General features: G+C 46.5%; 1 protein-coding gene across 2 annotated transcripts in view; it reads right to left on the bottom strand.

Annotated features, from left to right (window-relative positions):
* Positions 1-762: 762 nt before the first annotated feature.
* The window catches only part of PCYT1A (phosphate cytidylyltransferase 1A, choline), a 29679-nt gene continuing 10009 nt past the window's right edge, over positions 763-20432 (bottom strand). The window contains exons 2-9 of one of the 2 annotated variants that reach the window (XM_074963371.1): positions 19294-19446; positions 14809-14908; positions 12224-12340; positions 10472-10623; positions 9427-9505; positions 6652-6794; positions 5870-6058; positions 763-5173 (exon numbers count right to left, since the gene is read on the bottom strand). In XM_074963371.1, coding sequence (XP_074819472.1) covers positions 4967-5173; positions 5870-6058; positions 6652-6794; positions 9427-9505; positions 10472-10623; positions 12224-12340; positions 14809-14908; positions 19294-19410 — 1104 coding nt within the window. In that variant the 5' untranslated portion in view covers positions 19411-19446 and the 3' untranslated portion in view covers positions 763-4966. The remainder of the gene's footprint in view (positions 5174-5869; positions 6059-6651; positions 6795-9426; positions 9506-10471; positions 10624-12223; positions 12341-14808; positions 14909-19293; positions 19447-20432) is intronic. The other variant, XM_074963372.1, reaches the window with a different exon arrangement.

Raw genomic sequence — 20432 nt, 5'->3', positions numbered from 1 at the left:
CCTGAGGGGTCCCAACCCCCAGTTTGAGAACCCCTGGTTTAGACAAAAGGGGATATTCCAACACTGAGGTGTATAAATGAGTCTCTGTGGACTTATGCAGTCGGGGCAGTGTTGAAAACCCAGCCCCTTTATACAAACTAGTGGCCCCAGCTGCTAGCTTTAATTATGGAAACATCAGTACCTATCACAGCTACAGCACCACTCATCCAGAGGCCCCAACAGCCTTCACAAAGATGGGTATTAGTATTCCAGTTACACACACGGGGAAAGCAAACCCACAGATGGGCTAAGTGAGTTGTCTAAGGTCACAGTGGTGGAACAGAGAACCCAGGCATCCTGACTCCTAGAGAAGTCTATTTTCCATTGGAAAATGCTGCCACTTTTCTAACTGCAAATCAAACATGGCACAGATTGCACGTCCCCTCTGCTTTAGCGGAACAGACTCAGCTGCCAGGCTGGAATTAAAGAAAGAAAAAGCGGCCTTGCACTTGCAGAGCTGTAGAATACAGTCTGGAATAAACTGGTAAAGAAAAGCGGCATTAACCAACATGACACAGGGCATGTTTGGTCAGTAGCTCAGTGCTAGTTTCGCACATAGAAGGGGAACTGGTGGGAAATCTGTTAAGAAAGGCTACGACTTCAGGAGTTCTCTGGGCATGTTTTTACCTTGGATCATCTTTTCAATAAGGGACGGCAGATCAAGGGAGATTAAAAGCACTCAAATTAAGAAAAAAAAATATGTCGGGCACAGATTGACAAGGGTTGGGTAAAATGACTTTGCATTTATTTGGCTAAACATAAAAGCCAAAAACCAACTCAGAACAAGCCAGTAACACGTGTGCACACACAGAGAAACCAATACAGTTAACAATGATTGAGAGGAGACATCCTGAGGCACCCTAGTGAGAGGAGCAATGCACCACACCGGTGTGTTTCGAGTACGACAGCATACTGTCCTGCGAAGACAACAAAACTCACGTGACTCCCAACTCGGTGCCCTGGCCTAGAGTGTCGTGCAACTTGGGATCACATTGATGGAAAGTGGGACTTTCCCCCTAGCACTCTGAACCACCACACCCTTTAGCTCAGTTCGTATCCCAGCATAAAACCTTATCCTGCAGCGCTTTCGGAACAAGGTAAGTGACGTTTCAGTGAATGAAAGAAGCTGGAATTTAAAATGAATTCCAAAATCCACATTGTTCCATGTATTTGTTTTGGAAAATACAAGCATTGATCTCGTCCCAAGAAAAAACAAAACAACTGTTCTCGTCAAGCTTGACGCAAGTGGCAGCATTGCAGATGAGTTACAAAACTGTCAAGTTTTACACAGTTGGTTATACTCGTGACAGACAATGTACTGCTGAGAATATTCTTCTACTCCTCTCTCTCTATGGCTTTCTAGGAGTCAAACAGCAGCCAAGGCGAACACGTGCTCCATGTACCTGGCCACGTACAATGTTCAAACGAAGAGCTGAAAAGACAGGTTCTGTCTCCTCGCTGGACAAGCTACACCTCATTCTGTATATGAAAGGAAGGCAGGGAATTTGAACACCATTAAAAGTCACAACAAACAACCCCTACAGGGTGGGTCTGCATACAGGCTTCCTGCACAAGGCCCCCACCCCAGCGTGTTCCATATATATCGTTACAAAGAGGGAAAGAATACGTTAGAAGCATTAACTGCACTAACACATGCTTCGAGTTACAGATGGGCCTTAATCACACCTTCTACAGTGGGCCAGGTTTTAAATGATTTTGTTAAAGAGTTTAACCCCATCACACTTTTTGACAGACAGGTTCCACTTTCCCTCCAGAAGCTTGAATAACTTTCTTCTGAAGCCCCAACTCACGTGCTATTGAACATCACTATCACAGCTTCTTAGAGTCCAATCAGTCGCACCAGAAGCGCTGCTCATGCTCAGCCTTTGCCGGCTACTATCTCCTGCTTCACCTTTTAGCGTCACTCCACTGCCGTCCTTCCTGTCCCATGTGGAAAGGCATTTGCAACGGCTTGCCTTCAAAGCCGGCCACCGTATGCATGAGATCAGAGATCGCTCGAAGCCGCATCTCATATGGTTTTGCAGAAATTGACCCATATGGATTTAGTGGTACCAGGTTCCATCTTATTGCGGCAAATTCTCCATGGAGATCGATCTTGTAGTGGGGGAGAAACACAGACTTCTCTCATTCCTCTACTCTGCCACTTCCTCAGTAGGGTTTGATTCTAACCAGCCCCGTCCGACACTCATGAGCAGCTGTTCCAATGTGTAGGTGAGGCTCAGCAGAGACGTGCAGAATGAAACAGTCAAGTGATTATGATGAGGTAACACCCTGGGAAACCCAGCCTGTCCCTCATCAATTGTCATGGAGAACTTTGCTATGCTGAGGATACATTACACTGTGCAGATGAAGGATTCCTGGCACTCAGCTATGTGCGGCAACAGACATGAAGTGTGCCAGACAGTGGACTCCATGCGATGACGCTGTCTCTCTAAAAGCCATGATAAACACACTGATTTGGGATTGGAGTGTCCATTTCAATTTGCAAAGTGAAAGGAGGAAGCAGGGATTGTTAGGGACAAGCAACAGTTTTGATATTCCTAGTTACAGGCAAACAACACGCCCCGGCTGCACAAGTGACCCCACCCCGGGCAGAGAGACCATGCAGTAGCTTCCCTGTGCGGGATTTAGGAGTGACTGGACACCATAAATACTGTTATCATCCAAAGCTACAGAATACTGTTCACACCCTGTGTTTAACGTGACTGTCAGTGCCCTGTGCTGCCCTGCCTAAAGTTTGCGATCAGGTGAGGAAATAGACTAAGTATCTGCGGAAGGAGAGTGATACAGATATATGCCACCACTCAGATGCCGAGAAATTAAGAATTGTTTGCATCTCACCATTTTGGTGCCACCTCAGAATGCAAGTGCTCCCTACCGCTGCTAAAAGACTTCCCAGAGCCATGGCCATCCCTGCTGGGAGGAATCACTCACACTGGGGTACTGGGAAACCAAAGCTTTCCTTCCCCTTTGTTAGCTCTGGTCTCACGGGAAATATAGGGGTGGGGGAAGAATCAGTTTGACCAAGCCTGGTGGAGGACGAGAGTCTATACCAAGCCCCAAAGGTGGCATTTCAAAGAATAGCTTGACAGAACTTTGAGGAAGTAGCCGCCCCTTTTACATACAGGGTGGTCACGTTCAACAGCTGCATATTACTGTGTAGGATGGTTCTAGCATCTGCCTTTTAGTCTCCACAGAATCACTGTTTCCCTGGATCGGACGTCGTGGATTTTAACACCCGCAGACTTTGCCCACGAGAGTCTTAATCTGACCCCATTGTCTGTATGCAACATTCAAGGAAGCTCTTTCCAAGCAGCAGATGGCAAGGCAAGCTCGGGCAGAAAAGCAACGTTGGGAGTTTCACGGCTGTAGATATGGCAGCTCCACCCCCTGGATGCTGGCTTCCAGGATAGAGTGTATTCCAACAAGACCCACAACCTGCCTGCCCAAAGGACTTCCCTTGGGCATGCGCTGTGCAGGGACTCAGTGTTTGACACTGTGCTACACAGCTTACCAAGGGGCACTTAAAGCGCAATATAAACATTTATTATATAGTTAATAGCAAAGCATCATTGGATGACAATTTCAAAAGAACAGGGGCTATCGGTTAAAATTAAAAATAGTGGCAGTTTCCTTTCATGCTATTTCTGCGCCCCCAAGAAACACCTAACAGACAGAGGTACCTGCATTTAATGCACAAATGATTTGACACCTATGTGAGAACATCGCCCTTCGCTGGGATAACATACCCCAGCATCTATCCGACTGTACATCAAAATGGACACAGAATTGGCCACGGACATTCTGAACAGCTCTCTTAGCAGGGTCTTCACCTCCCCGATGGGAGAGAGATCACAGCTCTCCATCCCTTAGTGCACAATAATGTAAACAAATACGGACCCGCGCAAAGCAGAGCACTCAGAGTGGACGTTTGGACAGACCGTAATATGGTCGGCACACCAGAGACTGGGGGGAGGTGCGAAGGCAGGAAGAGGACCTTTCTGAAGGAGCAGGCATATTTGTTATTGCCTAGCTGAGCATACGTGCACACAACCGCACAACGCACGTCTGGAAAGAAGAGGTGATGCTCTTCCCTCAAACAGCAGCCGATGGGCGAAACGAGGTTCTTGGCCTGAGATTTAGTGATGCTCCTAGATGCCTGCATGGCAGATAGAACATTCTAAGACAGCCTTTCCCTTGCAGAGGTGTACCTACTGTGCAGGTTTACCAGACTTTACAGAATGGCGCGTGACCCATTTGATGCTGGTGTGGCTGCTCAGATGGCGGATTTCCCACACAGGAGACATGAGGCATGTTTCCACTATGAAACATTGGGAACCTCAGCTAAAAGAAGCAAGGTCAAGACACAGAGAGCTGGGTAGGTTCTTACTGGTTCCAGAAGAGTATGGACGTCTCTTTATAATTAAAAAATAGCTCATCTACTCTACCGCTTCCTGCGCTGTCTCAAGTTCACACCATATGAGGACCTGGCATATCCGTCATTCGAGAGATTCGGCAGCGATGGAGAATCCTGCCTTGGGGCAATAAAAGGCTGCAGCGGGTCTAAACAGCAGACAGACAAAAGGGTCCGATTAACTGTTCTCCCAATACCCCCCTGGCTGAGGTTTCACAGGGCAAAGACTTCAGTGCCACTCTCTTTAAAATACTTAAAAAAAATAAAACCCACTTTTCTCTTGGAAACCATTGGAACGTAAACAATAAAAAGGGGCTGGGGATAGGGAGAACGTTAGACTGTGCTTCCCAGACAGTAGCCCTTGCACAGAGCAGATGGTGCCTCTTGGAGGGTCGTCAGAAGCCACGTTACCATTGCTCTCACATTTAAAGTTCCCCTGGGGTGAGGAGCTGGAATTCGGCAATCAGCGATTCAGTGTCCGCGGCCAGCCGCCTAGTCCTCCTCATCCTCGCTGATGTCATAGGCGATGGCGGATTGGTTCCTGGAGAGGTTGGCCGGCGAGGAAGGAGGGGTCTTGGTGGAGAAGGGCCAGCGGAAGGAGGGAGAGGGGGAGCGCTCATGCGTCGGGCTGCTGCTGGGGCTCTGCTTTGGGCTGATAGCCTGCAACATCCGGCCTTTGCCCTCCTTCAGCATGTGTTTCTAGCGAGGGGAGGGAAACAGGAGGGAGATTAACATCGTGCCTGGTGGCACGTTTGAAGGTGATGGGAATGGGTGTTGGAGCCAGCACTCGCAGCATTTATGGCTGCTCTGGCCTATCGCCATCCCATGCTGCGATATGAACCTTATGGAAAAAACTCCACTTGCATGAGCACAAACTTAGCTGCAGTTGGATAGGCTCAGTGTCAATCAGTTCAAGCATCTACAGCACACAGCCTTAGAGGGCTGGGTAACAGAACAGGGAGCATTTCACCACTAGGCGCTCCGTTCAAATCAATGGCTGTAAGTTACCACCCTCCCATGGCTACTTGGTGACGTGTAAAACAAGTTGGAGGGGTCAGTCCAACTCTCGGGGAATCAGTGTTCTGAATAAAAACCCGCCGTGGCAGCTGGCACTAAGTGGCATCCATGTTGGTCATCTCAGACAGGCCAAGGATAAGTGATCCTTTAAGACTGAGCTACTTTTGTCTCTAGCAGGGCCTCCCTTAGCACATGGCTGATGGAGATGGTCTGGGAGGGAAGCTGGCACTGCACTCAGTGCTGTGGTTAGCTAGAGGACTTCCCTCTGCAGGGCTATCACAACAGCAACTCCCAGAAGCATTAAAGTTTACCAGGACACTTTCTGAAATCCCCCACCCACCCAGTCTTTGTTCCCCATCTCCAGGGTGAACTTGTTACCAGTGCTCCTTCTGGTCCAAACATCTCCAGGAAGTTGCCGATGAATTCCCGGGATTTCTCCTCCCATTTTTGAATGAGGTCAATGCTCTTTTCCTCCACTTTCTGGACAAACTCCTTCGATTTCTCCTCCACGTCCTTCACCCTCTTTTTCACTTTGTCCACACGTTCCTGCAGGTGATATTTCTTCTCCTGCAGAAGCAAACAATGCAGGGGGAAGGATTAGGACATGGAACACTTAAATTTTCACCTGTCCCACAGGCAATTACTCTTACTTTTTAGGATTTAAAGGGTGAAGATAATTTGCTGGCAATAATAAAAGCAAACAGCACTGGTCCTAGTGCTGAGCAGCCAGAGGCTCCTGGACACACACAAGCTATGACTGGGAATGGATGATGTTTCAATCAAAAACACAAAACGACGACGCTCTGCAACCTGCATCTGCAGCGTTCACAGCACAGTACACAACCAGGAACTGTTCTGATGCAGTCACATGGCTGACTGGCAGAAACAGACAATTTCACTGAAAAATTCTGATTGCCACTTTGTTGGCGTTGAATCTTCTGTGCAGCATTTCAAGGGGGAAAATGATCGGACAAGATCCTAGGACAGCGAAAAAAGCAAATATTGGCGCAGTGTGTGTGTGTGACTGGTTAGTCCTGCAGATTTATTACTACTTGTTTGTATTGCAGCCACTCCCCGAGGCCTGGGTCAGGATCAGGCTCACACTGTTCAGAGACAGTCCCTGCCCAGGTGGGTTTGCAGTCTAACGCATTGAGACTCACATTTATGAAGCTGACGTTCAGCTCCTTGGCAGTGTATCCCCTCTGCAGGTTTCGACGGGCATAGACATCATAGTCCCGTACAATCCGGGTGATGATATCGGATGTGGAGATCCCTTCGGTCCTCTGAGTTGGTGCAAACATGCCTGAAACCAGGGGAACAGAATCCAGGACAGGTGTAGGTCAGATGGAAGTGAGGAGCTGCTACTGACTCTCAATATGCAGGCTGGGGTATTTCACAGGCTCTTAAAGATCATACCCTACTTACTATATATATTTATTTCCCAATTGGCCTTGGTCTATATTTTGACCCTTGGAAACTGTCCAGTTCTGGTGTCCACAGTTCATGAAGAATGGTCAAAAACTGGATACGGTTCAGAGAAGAGCCACAAGAAGGATTAAAGGATTGGAGAGTATACCTTCTAGTGAGGGACTGAAGGAGCTCAAGCTATTTAGCTTATCAAAGAACAAGTTCAGGGGCAATTTGACCAGTTTAAGTACCTACATGGGGAACAGAAATTTGACTGTAGATGGCTCTTCAGTCTAGCAGACACGATCCAATGGCTGGCAGTTGAAGCTAGAGAGATACAGACTAGAAGTTTGTTTTTTTTTGTTTTTAAAACAGTGAGAGGAATTAACCACTGGAACAGTTCACCAAGGGGTATGCGGGATTTTCCATCCCTGGCATTTTTTAAATCAAGATGGGATGTTTTTCTAAAAGATCTGCTCTTGTTCAATCACAGTGACTGGACTTGAAGCAGGAATTAATTCAGGGGAGTCCTCTGGCCTGTGTTCTGGAGGAATCCAGGCTAGATGATCACAGTGGTCCCGTCAGGGCTTATCTACACAAACAGCTCAACAATACTACCGGGCCTGAAACCTGCACTCAGAGGCACTTGGGCGGTGAGCCAGTGAAGTCTATGGGGTGGCACAGTGGCTGGACCAAGGCTGCAGAGTGCAAGTCAAGGGTACACTTCCATGGGTCTCTTTTACCTTGTGCAGGTGACTCCTCGCTCGCCCAAATGTACTGATTTCATAAAGGATGTAGGGAGACTAACCCATGTCTCCAAACACACATCACTTAAAGCACGCCAAAAAATTTGACCGTCAGCCTTGGAGAACCTAACGCACCCAATAAAGGGTCAGGTTGCTGGCAGCAAAAACTTTATTTTCCTTCCCATGAGAAGGGCCCACTGAAGCGTATCGTGCAGCCAGCTGACTGGATGGGAATCTGGGTTTGTCACTGACCGAGCGACCCCTGAGTGCTAAGTAGCATGCTGGAAGGTGGGCTCAGATTCTCCACCCACCCCTCCTTTGTTGGATCTCTGCAGTTATTTAATATAAAACTCGGGGGGGGGGGGGGAAGCTGATCAAAAGCTGGACTCTAAATGAAGAGGAGCACCGTTACTGAGGAAGAGTTAGCCAATAGACTGAAGGATAACAATCACCCGGAAGAGAGCATGTTTCTAAGAAATGTACTTGACTGGTTGGTTTGTACTCGTTTCTCTTCGCTATTGTTAGAGACGCGTTTTAATCAGGGAATCTCCAGCACTGAATTTGTGATACTGTGCTGAGGATACCAGCCCATCGTCATGGAATGGGCCGTGACAGGACAAAGGAAAAAAGACTGAGAGGACCCTGCCTTTGTCTGAATACAAACAGCACTGGTAGCCATGTTTACGCTGGAGGTTTGTCACAGCAGGACAAGAGTCAAGGATAGCGTGATTTTCCCATTTGCCCATGTCTTCTCTTTTCACTCTACTGTGGTGGCTCTTTCTCCTGTGGGGCTGGGCCCAGTGCCCTGAAGTGGGCATTGCAGCCTGGCACACCGGGTTGCAGTGCCGCTCCAGTTTGGCCCGTACGACCCTCTGTCCCAAGAGGGTGTTGGCCCCAGCCCTGCGAGACAGGAACTGCAGGGTGAGCTCTCTCTCCAACCCACTCTCCCTCCCTGGTCCTCCTCTCCTCACCCAGCCAGGATTAAGGTATCAGTGTTGCTCTGGGTGCTTGATGCTCCTAGCGTGGAGCAGGGCAAGGAGAGGGGCATTTTTTTAAAATCAAAAATCAGGGAGCAGTCACCCAGGCCTTTTACTAAATTCACCGTGACTGCTCTGTGCTTTGTGACAAACATGCCAAGAGAAATTTGCTGTCCTACCCATGACATCGAGTATGAAAATGTTGCAGTATGAGAGGGTTACATTCATTTAAGCCCAAGAGATGTGAAAACTGCACCCAGCATTTTGCTTTTTTAGACCAGTGCCATTTTTAACTAAGAGATGAGACATACTTGCTATCTCTAGAATGGAGACTGAGGGATACAACTGTGGGTCACTTATTTTGCTAGCTATTAGATAACAAGCATTCGGTCGTTGTTACCTAAAGGATGTATCATGAAAGAGCAGATCCACCATACCAGGACTAGTGAACTAAAAAAAAAAATAAATAAAAAATTTATTTATTTTTTTAACCGTGACCATGGTATCAGTCTTTGAGACCCAGGGCTTCTGTTTACTCCATGTATCACAGGAGCAGCCATGCCAATGTGGTGCAAGCCTAGTGTGGAAGAATCAAACTTTTAAGCACTCCGATCCCATGGCGAAGGGAGCATTACAGAACCTGGACAGAGGCGAGCTCAGTCTCCCAAGACATTCAATCCTTGCCAAGCTGGACAGTAACTGGTACTAACTAGAACACTGGTTTTGCTAGAACACCTGCCTCAAGACCCACCAGCTAGTGCTAGAAGGTAAAGGTTACAGGTCACCACCACGACTTATGCCTCACCTGCTTCTTTTATGTGTTTATAAACATCGTCACTCCCAGCAGAAGAATATGGGATGTCATCATGGGCAACAAAATCAATCTGGGAGTTGAAGAAAAGAGTTAGAATAAATCTTTCCTTGAATCCACAGAAGGTACCTTTTTATGTAATGACCAAGTAACGGTTAATTACTTACTGCTGTGCACCTGTGTACAGGTACGGGGCTAGCAAAGCAATGAGGAATGTCAATGTGCTTTGCTTTCGAAACAAGGTTAACCCTCCACAGCCCAGCCCTCCTACACAACCCTAGGCAAGCCTACGAGTGCACGCCAAGGAGGAAGACAACTGGAGTAAGAAGCAAACGGCAGTTTCAAGCTTCAAACAGCGTTATAAACCAAGTGCACTGTTGGCCCGTAAGCAGTAGCCTGGTGCCAGCAGAGGGCAATATCTGATGTCCAGAGGACGGTGAGAAAGCTCCTTAGTGCATCTGGCCGCAAATTCCTTCCTGACCCCTGCAGCAAATAAGCACGTGTCCTGAAGCAGGAGATTTGATTCACCTTCTCAATCTGCACAGCCACAAGTGTTACTACTGGCAGTAAAACTACCAGCCCCTTTTAAAAGCCAGCCACGGTATTTGCCTCTCTAAACTCCTGCCAGTGGAACTTCACCCACGGGCCTGTTACTTGTTTTGCATTTACCTGTCACTAACTTTGAGTGACCCCTTGTTCTCATATTAGGGAACAGCAAAAAGGAGGGCTCACTATGATGGACCCGCCCTGGATCTGGCCTCCTCTCAGATTTTGACAGTACCTGCCATTACAGGCTAGCTCTGCTCAGGCCCCTAACCTCCTCAGAAACGAACATGGCCCGTTATACCAACTCATGGCACAGTCTAGGACGTGTAACAGAAGAGGGTTGCTGGCACGAATGATCAGAGGGAAATACAGCAATTACTCGGAATCCTGTACCGCCGGTGTGCGGAGGGAGCATGGTAGTTACAAGTGCGCGCACACAGCACAGTTGCCTGATTGTCTGAAAGCACCTGGCAGCTCTACTGCTGCGTCTTACCTGGTGCTCTGCCAGGAACTCCGGGGTGAGGGTCCATGGTGCGTTTCTCACCACTTCATCCACGTAGCGACAGTGCTGCACCGCATCGTAACGCTCGCTTTCGTTCATCACCGTGAAGCCTTTGAGGTTATGGGTCAGCTCATCGCTGCACACTGCAGAGCAAAAGGTGAGTTCTGTTAGTCTTCTGAATACCCACCCTGACCCCCTCCACTGCCCGACTCCACCGTCTGCCCCGTGCAGCACGAGAGGACTCTGTGCCAAGACACTGGCAGATATTCCAAGCTAAGCGGGCTCAGGAGTTACAGTTCAAGTGCCACAAGAGGTGTTGGTGATTCAGGAAGAGAACCCAGCTTTCAACTCCCAGTCTACAGCCCTAACCAGTAAGGCAGGGGTTCACAAACTTCATTGCTCCAAGACTCTCTTCTGACAACACGACCCCAGGAGGGTGGACCAAAGCCTGAGCCTGCCCAAGTCCCGTTGCGCCAGGCGGGAGGGGCCAAAGCTGAAGCCCAAGGGCTTCAGCCACAGGTGGGAGGCCTGTAACCTGAGCCCCCCACCCTGGGCTGAAGCCCTCGGGCTTTGGCCCCGGGTAGTGGGCTCAGGCTTGGCCGTGGGCCCCAGCAAGTCTAACACCAGCCTTGGTGACCCCATTAAAATGGTGCCCTGACCCAGTTTGAGAACTACTGCAGTAAAGCATAGATGTGAAAGGTTTGGAGGTGGAAGGGGAAAGAGAGCGCGTTACGGAGGCGAGGAAGCCTCTCAATTCCACTGATTTCCGCACGCTGTGAAGAATACAACATTATTATGCAAAGTTGGTCAGTTGACTGGCTGGTAACCCTTCACCCCAGGCCCTCAAAGGCTCTGAAACCCATGCTGCTTGTCGAAAGAAATGATGAATACAGAAAAGTCAACTTTCCTTTAAAAGCTAACAGTGTTCTTCCTCTTTGAGTGTCAGTACTGGGAGCACAGGGCAGCTCTATGGACCGCCACGAGGTGGGACACAGAACTGCCTCATTTACACAGGGGATGACTTGGGTCCAGACCCCTGACACCTAGCAAAGAAACATCAGAACCAAAACAGGTTTCTAAATTTAGAAACGAAGCCAAAACCCATCTGAACAAATCAAACTAGAATAGAATGGGTTCATGGCAAATCATCCAATCACCAGGCTGATTAAACCACGTGAAATAAAATCAACAATTCTTTATTAACTCTGTAATAATTTGGGAAGGCCCAAACATAAACAGGCCGATCTCAATTGATATATTGCTGCTCCAGCCGAACAGCTGATATAGGGAGGGTGAAATCACTCCCAGCTTGAGACTACGCACATAGAGGGACAGTTTCTTATTCTTCACCTGCTCCGGTTCTCCAGACGAAGGCTCAGAAAGTCCCCTTTTATTTTTGGCACTCAATGCTTTGAACAGCATTTCTTGGCACACAAAATTTAGGTCAATGGTTAGACTAACTCGGTCAGAATAGAAAGTAGTCCCCACCTTTAAAAAAAAAAATTTCTGGAGTTCCATTTTTATAGACAGGCACATTTGTCTCCCAGCACTGCACTCTATCCAATTCAATACTGAAAGAGGACGAGATTACAACGTGGCTGCCCTTTGAGCTGCAACAAGTGCAAGGCACCGTGTAAGACGTTAAGGATGGGACAGTGCAAAGGAAACTACAGGTTGCAATCCTACCTTTGGCATGGTAAACTATTCCTGAAAGGCTGCCAAAGTCAAGAGACCTCTCCTTACCTCCCACAATGAGATATGTGTTCGGGAAGAGGTTCTTTGCCTGCATCAAGGCCCGGGCATGTCCAGAGTGAAATAAGTCAAATATCCCATCAGCATAAACCCTGACTGGTCGATCCACTGAGCATAAAAACAAACAGACATTATTCATGGAGAGCCATTCCTGGGGAAAGCATTTGCTGGCTGCGCAAAGACCTAGTGAGCCTTGGGTTCCTTGTGATTGTACGTGTTGTTACAGAAACAATTGTCAGAATGTGGAGCTGTAGCCAGAAAAGGTTTGAGAAGGGAAATTGCTGGTTTGTTTCCGTTAGGAGTCAGTGTATGGGGGTGCCAGACTAAGCATGGAACGACATTCAGAGACAGACTTAAAACCGAAAGTGCCATGCATGGTGTTCTCATGGGGCTAAGTGCAGCTGCTCTGAGACAAGGTGCACACAGCACAAAGGGAAACCTGGGGAAAATGCAAACATCCAACATCGCCATCCTACAGGAATCAAAATGCAACATGCCAACGTTCTGCTCAGCAACTGACTACCAATGAGTGACTAGCCGAAGACATTTCATGGGTTTGTCTTATGTTTGCCAAGCAGGCTCCTGGAGGAAATCCTGAGATCTTCCCAATTCCCCCCACACTCCATGCTGAACCTCACTACTATAGCTGTAGTCCTCCAATTCTGGAAGAATGGCCAACGAGAATTCCTGCTCAGTATGACTCCTAAATCAACCAGGCAGGGCTATTACTGAGCCACCCTTTAGTTCCTGCTTCCAAGGAATGCCAAGCTGCACTGAAAATCATCTCGAGACAGCACAAAACAGTCCTGTTAGGCCTTGGGGCTGTCAGATAATTTCATGGAGAAGCTACTGCTGTAAAGCTTTCCCTGGATGGGGCCAGAAGGTTCAGCCCCATTCGGATTAATGGCTATTCCATCTCTTAGTAAAGAGCAGCTCGTTTATTTCGATACTTGAGCTCACACATGCTTAACTTTCACCCACTGTTCCACATTCAGCCTAAAGGATATTCGAGAGCCCATATAACTACTAAAACCACAATAGACTTCTTAACTTCCACTTTTCTGGGCCAACACAGGACTCTCTCACAGCTGTGGGACACTTCACCCATCCCGGAAGTTATCTGACACACAGCTCTCTGGCCAATCTAAGCCAGACAGACAAGACTGAGCCAGAGGGAGGGCACTTGGCAGACAGGAAGTGAGACTGCTTCATATATAGAGGGCAGCATTTAAGGAGGCCTGAAGCTGACGGAAGGAGAATCAGATAAAGGGAGCAGCAGGAGGATGGGACTGGGGGGCAGTGTGGGGGAAGAATACAGATGTACAGTAGTTAGGGACACTATAGGGCATTGAAGGTGAGACAGAGGCAGTCAATTAAGGTAATAAAGTGAGTTTTGCTGGAAAGGGACAGATGTTAGATGATGCAGATGAGCTGTATAATGAATGCTAAAAGACAGTAACAATTTATTACTTGCAGAGCCAATCTGATTGATCCTGAAGGTGTTAAATGATTCCATAGAGAAACCGAGGAATCAGAGATTCGAGACCTCTAACCCTGATCTGCGGGCCAATACAGGCTTGGTCCCTGGTGTATATATGTGAGAATGGGCGTCTTGAACTTTCTCAAAGCATGTATCACAGACAACAGGTTGGAAACCTGTGTGCTAGTATTTAGATCAGTTTAGATTTGACTGTGCAAAGCCATGGGGCTTCCAGAAATTCCCTTGGGAGACTGTTCAGTAGGCCTTGACAGGTCATGAGATGAGTAAACCTCCTTTAATGACTTTATTGCTATTTACAGAAAGAAGAAGTGCAGTGCTTTCGTTACAGCTACGAAGCTGGCACCATGAAGGGCTGGGTACGATCATGTACTTTGAACAGTCAGCATAGGAGTGTGGCCCCTAGCAGGTGTTACTAGCACTGCCATTTTCATGCTTCTGAACAAAACCTTGACCAGTGAGTAATATACCATTCTACTCATACAAGTGACTGTAGAAATCGGCACCCTCCTATTCCCAGGGGCAGATCTGCTGAGCATCCTAAAATTGGCTATCTAACGTATGCTGCTGTATCCTTCAGCGTGCAGGCAGGGCTCCTCGCAACGTTGTCACCGTTAAGGGTATTTGTTTTGCTCACACATCTTATACTTGTCACGAGACAAGTGATTTTTTTTTTTTTTTTAATGCCTTTTGGCTTCTTTACTCGTCTAGCTTTTTAAGTTGTCTCAGTTGTCGCAAAGAAGAGGGTTAGTGTTGATACTGCTCTTCAGTAACTCAGGAAGGTGGCTACAAGCAATATTAGCATTGAGGAGAATGAAAGCTCTTTGGTGCAGGAACCTTCTCTTACAATGTGTACGTACAGCTCCCAGAACAGAGGCCCCAATCTCCAGGCAGTCACGTAATACAAATAATAATAGTCTTAGTCCCCAGGGTGGATATAACGCTCCTAAATAGCCAAGCAGGGCTCCTTCCAACCTGACACAAGGGAGGATGAAACGCTTTAATTCAGCCAGGAGAAATCCTGGAACAGCACACGTGTTTAGGTAACTGCCTTCTCATTTGGTTTTACAGTACTTACAGGGGGTGCCTTGGGTCGCCTCTTCCAACGTCAGTCTGACATACGGCTTACTGTAGTCCACTTCAATTTGATCTGAAAACGGAGCTGGCTCCCTCAAGCCCTAAATAATCAGAGAGAAAAATAGCTTGCAAACCCCCCCAAGGTTCAGCATTTTACACAGCCACAGCACAAGCAAACCGGGATGGCAAGGGAATTATGACAGCTCAGCAATTCAATCGCAGACACGCTGCACTAGGAGAGCTTTGTGCAAAAGGTGCTAATGAGATTTACTGATGTTAAGCCCCAACATGGTCCTGGGCGGTAATTATCCCTAGCTTATGGATGGAGAGAACTGAGGTGAGCTGAGGTTAAGTTACATGCTGAATCAAAGGAAAAGCTCAGCAGAGCCCAGGGCACAGATTCCCAGCTGGTGTGAATGGACTTCAGTGACGCTATGACAGCTCACACCAGCTGAGGATCTGCCCCACGACTCCTTTACTCCCAAGTCCTCAGATCTAACCACTGGACCAAAGTGCCTCAGCTGGACCATACTTTGAAACAAATCTCCCCACGCGTAGGCTCCAGTGTTGTAACATGCCAGCAGTTACAGGTATCAGAACACAAACTATTAGCACCTAAAGAGAAGCTGCCTATAGCCGGTCTGACTCTCCAGGGAAAGTGTTTACAAGCACCGATTTGTAAGCCCTAGAAGGTGGGAAACCAGTCACATTCTGTGGGAAAGCACAGAAATCTGATGGAACATTACAGGACTTCCCCCACACCCCTTTGAAACTACCTGCAAAAACAACACATTGGTGGAGTTCAGAGTGAGAATTAGGAGGCATAAAGTCCAATTATAGCTACTGTAGGGCTGATTTCTTCTGGACCAGAACAAAGCATCTTACCCTCCAATAAGCAGCCAGCTCAGTTTCAGCTAAATGACCATGTAGGGTCTGTGACTGTTAGAGACTAACTTTCTCTTTTAGCAGAAAGGTGTGTCACAGCAGAAGATTGCCCTTCCCTAAATCAGATGATGAGGAATCAATCTTGCTAACCATTACACTAATGTCTTGACTTAAGCCAAACTACAGCCGCAAGAGATTTCTCAGCAATTTCATCCTGCACACTGTGGTGAGCCCTGGCAGACCTTCTGCAAGTATTGCAGCTGTCACTCTCTATTGGAGTTCTAAGCTGAAATGGATCTCTAAGTGCAGCGCATGGGAAGGCAGCAACCTGGCTGCTATGCTGTGGTGAGCTAATGCCCTTCGAAACCTTCTTTAATGAGAGTATTGTACTAAGTCTCTGGCCTCTTACATGCCATCTTGTCCATTACAGTCAGAGGCCTTGGGTCTTCTGGACCTTGCGGGATGCAGAGGCAGAAGTGGCATCGTTCCTAGCTCTAAATTTGTAGCACCAGGCATGCATCTCCTCACTTCAGGGGTTCTAAATTAAACTCTTACATTTAATGAGGCCAAAATCCATTCCTCAATACAGCCCTCAGATTTCCTATTTAACACTCAATCCCCCTTTGATTTTTTATTTTTTTTTCCCCAATACTTCCATGCTTGCCTCTGTTCTTATTGTTATGTTACCTAACGGATCACACGAAACCCTCCTCTCTAGATTAAAAAACCCAGTCTTTCCACCATGTAACAGGGTTGGGGTACACACCCTGAAATACTGAATATAATAGATGATCAGAGCAGGGCTATAAAGTCAACTGGGCTTTTTATTACTGTCTGCTGGGGAACTCTAGCCCTGCAATCCTCTAAATGAGCAATCAGATCTTCAGTTACAAGTATTTGCCAAGAGTGTAAAGTATCTGGGTGATACTTTTGCCCTTGCAGGAACAGGGAGCCCTGCTCTAAACTCCTAGGAATAAAACCTTTCATGAACGAAAAGAAGTAAACTCAAGAGACCCACATGGAGGCTGCACCTCAAAGAGGCTGAGGTATTCTGAAGAGGGCTGGCTAGAGGTAGCATGAGGAAGAAGTATAAGCACAGTTCGCTTTGTGCTCTCACAGGGCTATGAATGTAGCACCAAAGAGGGCGGGCGCGCACACGTCCCCTCCCTGTCTTTAGATGATATGTCATAAGGTCTGTTGGTTAAAGCACAGGCACTGAAGTCAAGAAAATCTGGGTTCTTCACCCAGCTCTGGCACAGCTGCTTTAGCAAGTCATGTCACCATTCTGTGCCTCAGTTTCCCCATCTGTAAAGTGAAGACACTAATTCTTACCCATTCAGCTTTGGAAAGCACTTTGAGATCCTTTAATGGAAGGTGCTATTGAAAGGCAAAGCTTCGTTCGTAAATTTGGGAAGGTAAAAGGTGAAGCTGAAACACATTGCAGGTATTTTTACGAGCAACTCTGACCCCACAGTGATGGGGGAATGGATGGCAGCCAGCTCTGACAGAAAGATCAGGAAGGAAGAACTCTAGAATGTGTGATACACATGAGCCCCATGGAGTGGGAGGGAGAGAGCTGCCACATAAGGACAAACCTACAGAGTTACAGCAAGGGCAGTATGAAGTCAAGGCAAGCTCTGGAAAGGAAGCATAGATTTTGGCAATGGTGATCCCAATAAACCCACCCTTCATGTCTACTTGGGAGGTGGAAGGAGAACACAGATCAGGGTCTGGTACTAACAGTGAGTGAAAACAGTGGGCCTTTTTTGGAGGGGGGGTGGGGGGAGAGAAAAAGCAACGGAGTTATAGTTTTAGCAGTGTTAATGATTTAAAAATACAAGAAATCAGCCCGAGAGAGACTCTTCGAGAGGCACCATCAGATTAACGGAGGCCCCAGCATTTCAGTTTTGTAAGACAAGGCTGTACTGAGCCCAGTACAGACAAGAAATGTTCTCATGGATTATTTGAAAACTCTCCTGCAGTGCTGGAAACACAAATACAGCTTCCTGCTAAATATCTCAGAATCAGAAAGTGAAACCCATTAAACACAAAATGAGACTAACCAGTCTACCATCACTGCAGAAGGCAAACCAGGGTGCATAAAAATAGATTTTATAAAAATCAGATTTTATTCAGCATAAATATTTAAAAAAAATAAACCTATTTAAAAATTAAATTTGAAATGATAACCTATATGAAAGCCTAAACTTGCTATATTCTATTAACATCATTTAATTTAGATAAAAATATAATATTCAAGCAGTACGTATTTGCTGTGGAAGTTTTAAAGAAAGACAAACCAGTGAACTTGTGGCAGTCACTGGCTAAGCACCTGGAACCAGAGTTTGTTGAAATGCTAAACAAGCTTTTGACTGACAGCAGCCTCTTTTGCAGGTTCAGAGAGATTTTCTTCATTACACTTTATTCAACTAGTTCAGTTCAATAACTAGGTTCATGGAAAGTTGAGAAATTGGGAGCTGAAAGAGCAGGAAAGCTTGTTTTCCTTTTCCAATCTGTGAATAAAAATGGAGGTTTGGGCAGATGAGAACTACTAGTTCTAAAATCTTGAAGGACATGGTGACCAGAAACAATCAGCTCAGCCAACACTTCCCTGGTTTATTAAATCAGTTTTAAATGTAAACCATGTGTGGACCCAGCACATTTCAGATAGTTTTATTTAACTAATTAAAAAATTGAAAATACTGGTTTTGTGCATTTTTAACGCAATTCCAATTTCCATCCAAACGCAGCCTGACACAAATCACCACAGACACAAATCATCAACCTGGCAAATAAGAATGCAGTCACCATTTTCTAACATCATGAAAATGTAAAAATTAAGAAACCAAATAAGCATGTTAAGCTATATAATTGCTTAAATAAATGTGTATAGATATAGCGTATCCTCGGGTTAGCAAAAAATAGTAACAAATTTAGTACCTAACCAACAAGGATCAACCTCACTTTAGGAAAATAAAGTTCAAATGCAAAACAAGATAAAAATTGATTATTTATACCAAGGTTTCCTGCCTGCTGATTGAAATCAATCCGCCTCAAGGCAAGATGTTAATTAACATTATTTTGGTTTTAATAATTTAGCCCCCAAACACTCATGCATGCATGTGACTTTAAAGCCACAAGTAGTTCCATTATTTCAGTGGCATTATTAATGTGCTTAACCACATGAGTAGCTGTAGGAACATGGCCACAAGTGGGTCTAAGCAACCAGTATCAATTTTGTTTAAAATCTCACTTACGTCACTAAAGAAATTAGAACTGTGACAAGCTGATTTATTTCAAGTCTGTACACATCCACGCCCAGAGTAAACCACCACAATTACCACAAAGAAGCTTACCTCAGCTGGCTTTGGACTCTATTTTTTTTACGTCTGTGTTGTAAGTATGTACATTAGTGTGAGCAAAGGAGGATTTCGAACCAGCTTTGCAAGAAGCAAACAGCACTAGCGGGGCTGCACTGCTCTGCCTCTTTCCCTGGGCACAGAGGACATTTTACTTTGCCCTAATCAATGTAGCAACATCAGTATCATTCAGCTGCTTTCCAAAAGTGAAACGTTTCTGATCAGAAGCCCTGCTTACTTACAAACGAGTGACGGGACATTTTCGGAGGGATTCCATCCAGCTCTGTTGCCCCATTGGGTCCTGACCCATCTTTTCTTCTCTTCCGGGGATTCAGCCTGGATGAACTTGGTGGCTCCATCACAGAAGAGGTGCTTGGCAAGGTCTTTCCAGCAGACTATAAGAATGAAATAAAGAACAAGAAATATAAGAGGTATTTCACTCAGGAAGGGCTAAGAAACCAGCCAACAATGGGCACTATGTACAAAAGATCAGCCCAAAGGCACCTGAACCAGGAGGCCTAGCCAGTTGTATGTGGCATCAGGTAACAAAACTTCTTGACACACAGTGCCCGGTGGGAACACTGAATAAATTCTCTCTGCAGAGCAGCTCCTAGTCACAAGAATGACGAGAGGGTAACACTCAGCTGGCTGGAGAGAAACTCCCTCAGGCAGGAGTTGCGTTATGAGTGATGATATCATTAGCATGAAGCTAGTTATGCTATTTTAGTATCTGAGTGGCAGGCCAAAGATTAAAATATGCCCAGTCCACATGTCTGAAGGGTAACTGTGTACAATTTCCCAGCACTCATTTCAATGATAAACTGGATGCACAAAAAGAACCCCCACACAACAAGACAGCTGATGAGTAAAGCTGGATTTCCTTTGCGGGGGCGGGGGGAGAGAAGAAACCTTGCCCATGAACTAATTCATGACTAGGCTATTTGCAGTGATCTCTCAGCTGTTAACTTCCCATACGCCAGGAATCCAAGGAAGCCCCACACTGCTTGCTGGTGAAGTGGAACTAGGCATTTACATGAATGGGTAACGCTGGAAAATCTCAACTCCAACTGCCACAAGATTTAAAAGCAGATGCTGGATTTGCAAATTTGTGACTTAAAACTGGGTTGAAGTTTTTCCTTTACTAAATCAGCTATATGCATCGCCTCTCGTCAGAGAAGACTGGCATGCCTGGGAAATATGGTTCACACCCAAGTCTAGAAACTCTAATAATAAATGCTCTGTGGATTTAGGACTTTGCCCCCCCTCACATGCAGTGGGTGTCCTGGAACACTTTGTAGGGAACGTCTGGAGTCTCTGGATTGATGGTGAACCTACTGCAGGAAGAGAGCAGGCTTACACCATCACTTGAACGCTACCCCGA

The sequence above is a fragment of the Natator depressus genome, chromosome 9, assembly GCF_965152275.1.
Source record: "Natator depressus isolate rNatDep1 chromosome 9, rNatDep2.hap1, whole genome shotgun sequence".
Taxonomy (NCBI): Eukaryota; Metazoa; Chordata; order Testudines; family Cheloniidae; genus Natator; species Natator depressus.
Note: the sequence above shows the minus strand (reverse complement) of the source record. Positions and strands in the feature narration are given on the sequence as shown.